The sequence below is a fragment of the Cyprinodon variegatus genome, unplaced genomic scaffold (genome assembly GCF_000732505.1).
Source record: "Cyprinodon variegatus isolate N-32 unplaced genomic scaffold, C_variegatus-1.0 Scaffold440, whole genome shotgun sequence".
NCBI lineage: Eukaryota > Metazoa > Chordata > Actinopteri > Cyprinodontiformes > Cyprinodontidae > Cyprinodon > Cyprinodon variegatus.
In genome coordinates this window covers 617,331-619,384 of record NW_015150893.1, presented here as the reverse complement: position 1 = coordinate 619,384, position 2,054 = coordinate 617,331, and the positions used below count along the sequence as shown (strand labels likewise).

At 35.5% G+C, this 2,054-nt stretch overlaps 1 protein-coding gene across 1 annotated transcript in view; it reads right to left on the bottom strand.

Annotated features, from left to right (window-relative positions):
• The window catches only part of dhfr (dihydrofolate reductase), a 7,748-nt gene extending 7,221 nt beyond the window's left edge, over positions 1-527 (bottom strand). Inside the window, exons 1-3 of the mRNA XM_015388889.1 lie at positions 367-527; positions 231-280; positions 9-114 (exon numbers count right to left, since the gene is read on the bottom strand). Coding sequence (XP_015244375.1) covers positions 9-114; positions 231-280; positions 367-458 — 248 coding nt within the window. The 5' untranslated portion in view covers positions 459-527. The remainder of the gene's footprint in view (positions 1-8; positions 115-230; positions 281-366) is intronic.
• Between the last annotated feature and the right edge of the window lie 1,527 nt (positions 528-2,054).

Below are 2,054 nucleotides of genomic sequence, written 5' to 3'. Positions count from 1 at the left end.
TGTCTTACTTGTACTCCCTGCTGAGAACTATGTTGATCCGGTCCTTCAGGGGTCTGTTCTTCTCCGGGATTGAGAACCAGGTCTTCCTGCCCATGATCACCACATTCTGCCGCCCTGCAGAAGCAGACTTTCAGTCAGAGCCTCCATCATTATTCACCAGCTGGGTTTTTCCAGAGGAAGATCCAACTCTGTGGCAGAACCACTCGGACCGGGTCTGCGGATCCAGTTACCTGCTACTGACGGTGTGGAGGTCATCTTCCGGAAATGAGCGAATTCGTTGCTGAAAAGTAAAGATCAGACATTAATGAGGCGCGTTTTCCTTCTCATTCCGCTGATGCTGCTAACAGAGCAGCTAAGCTAACCGACCTGAGCCGAACCGGATGCCAGGGCAGCTTCCCATCCTTCCCGATGCCCAGGTTCGGGCACACCGCCACTATTCCGTTCAGAACCCGGGTCATGGTCTACTTAGACTCCGGTTCCTCCCAAGGTTGCTGACAACAAGCGCCACTTCCCGCCAATAAATGAGAGAGCGGAACCGGAAACAGCAATCTACTCTTCGGTCATCAATCCCGCCTATTTATGTACTGCCCCCTGCTGGACATATGTGGTATTTATTTTATGTAAAAACTTTTTTAACTAAAAAGGCTTTTTAATTTCCCCATAAAATAATGGACCTAAAATTCTTAGTGATATTTAATGCCTAAATTACATCCTAATTGGATGTAGGGCTATTTTAAAAAAATCTACCATAAAATAAAGAAATATTTGTGTGGATGTAGCCTAGGGATCACCTTTGGAGGACATTGAAGAAAGTTTTGTATCACAATCCTGAGCTGGAAGATAATAAAATCCTCACATTTATAATATTTTCATCAGAGGTGTCAAGAACAAATACTTTGTACTACTTACTTAAGAAGAAATGTTGGCTATCTATACTTGGAGTCATTATTTTTTAGACAACTTTTTACTTTCTACTTACATTTTAAAAATACTCATTAGTTTTGTTTCATTTCAGCTCATTATCCTCATGGCCTGTTGGTATTTAAATTAATTTCTTTGTGGCATAGAAAGTTATCATCCAGAATTTTAGAAAAAATTTTCCTTTAATAGGTTAGTGCAGAAAAGCTTCTGTCCTTAACATTTTTTTCCTGTATTACTTTTACTTTTATACTTTAGGTCGTTTTAGAAATGGTACTTTTACACTTTTACTGGGGTAAAGTTGATCCTCTAACTTCTTCTAAGGGTTTTTGAACAGCAGGATTTCTACTTCTACTGGAGTGATAAACATTAATACATTTGACACCTCTGATTTTCATAAAAAATATTGGGTTATTTTTGTATGTGTTTTATACCTTGATTAAAAATTCAATAATTAAAAAATTACTATTTTTATGACAGTGTTTCATAGATGAAATGAAATTGAATTTACATTTTTTAGTATAAAGTGGTATATTTATGAGAATAAACATGCAAATTTCCAACTACATAAAAAATTTTTAATTCCATTTCTTTTTTGTCTTTGAATGGCCCTAATACCACGTCCTAATTTATCCACTTAAATAAATAAATGACATAGATTTTTGGGAATCTACAAGGTGTTCTATTGTGCATGAGTAGGGTTATTTTGTATTAATAAAATGTCAGAATATTGCAAATCATAAAACTACCTTTTGTCTCCTTTAAAAAAAAAATCCAAGGATGTCGATGATAATCACACATAGAACACAAAGCACACCAAGCCTGATGACAACTGAATACAAGTTTATGCCTGGAAGTAAAACATAAATTTTAATTCACAAAAGATTTTAAGTCAGATTTTTTCAAACTTCATTCTCTCTCGTATTTTAAGTAGAAATTTAACTAATTCTGTTTAGTCATATTAGCTTAACCTAAAAACACTGAACATGTCTTGTCAGTTTGCTCTCCGTGTTTCTGTTCTGCCTTTAAAACCTGAAGTAAAAAGGCTTTTTAGCTCTATATAATAATTCATAACTGCTATATCATGGATTCAAACAAAAGTTTGTTGCATTATCCTCCTTTTGGATGTTTCATAC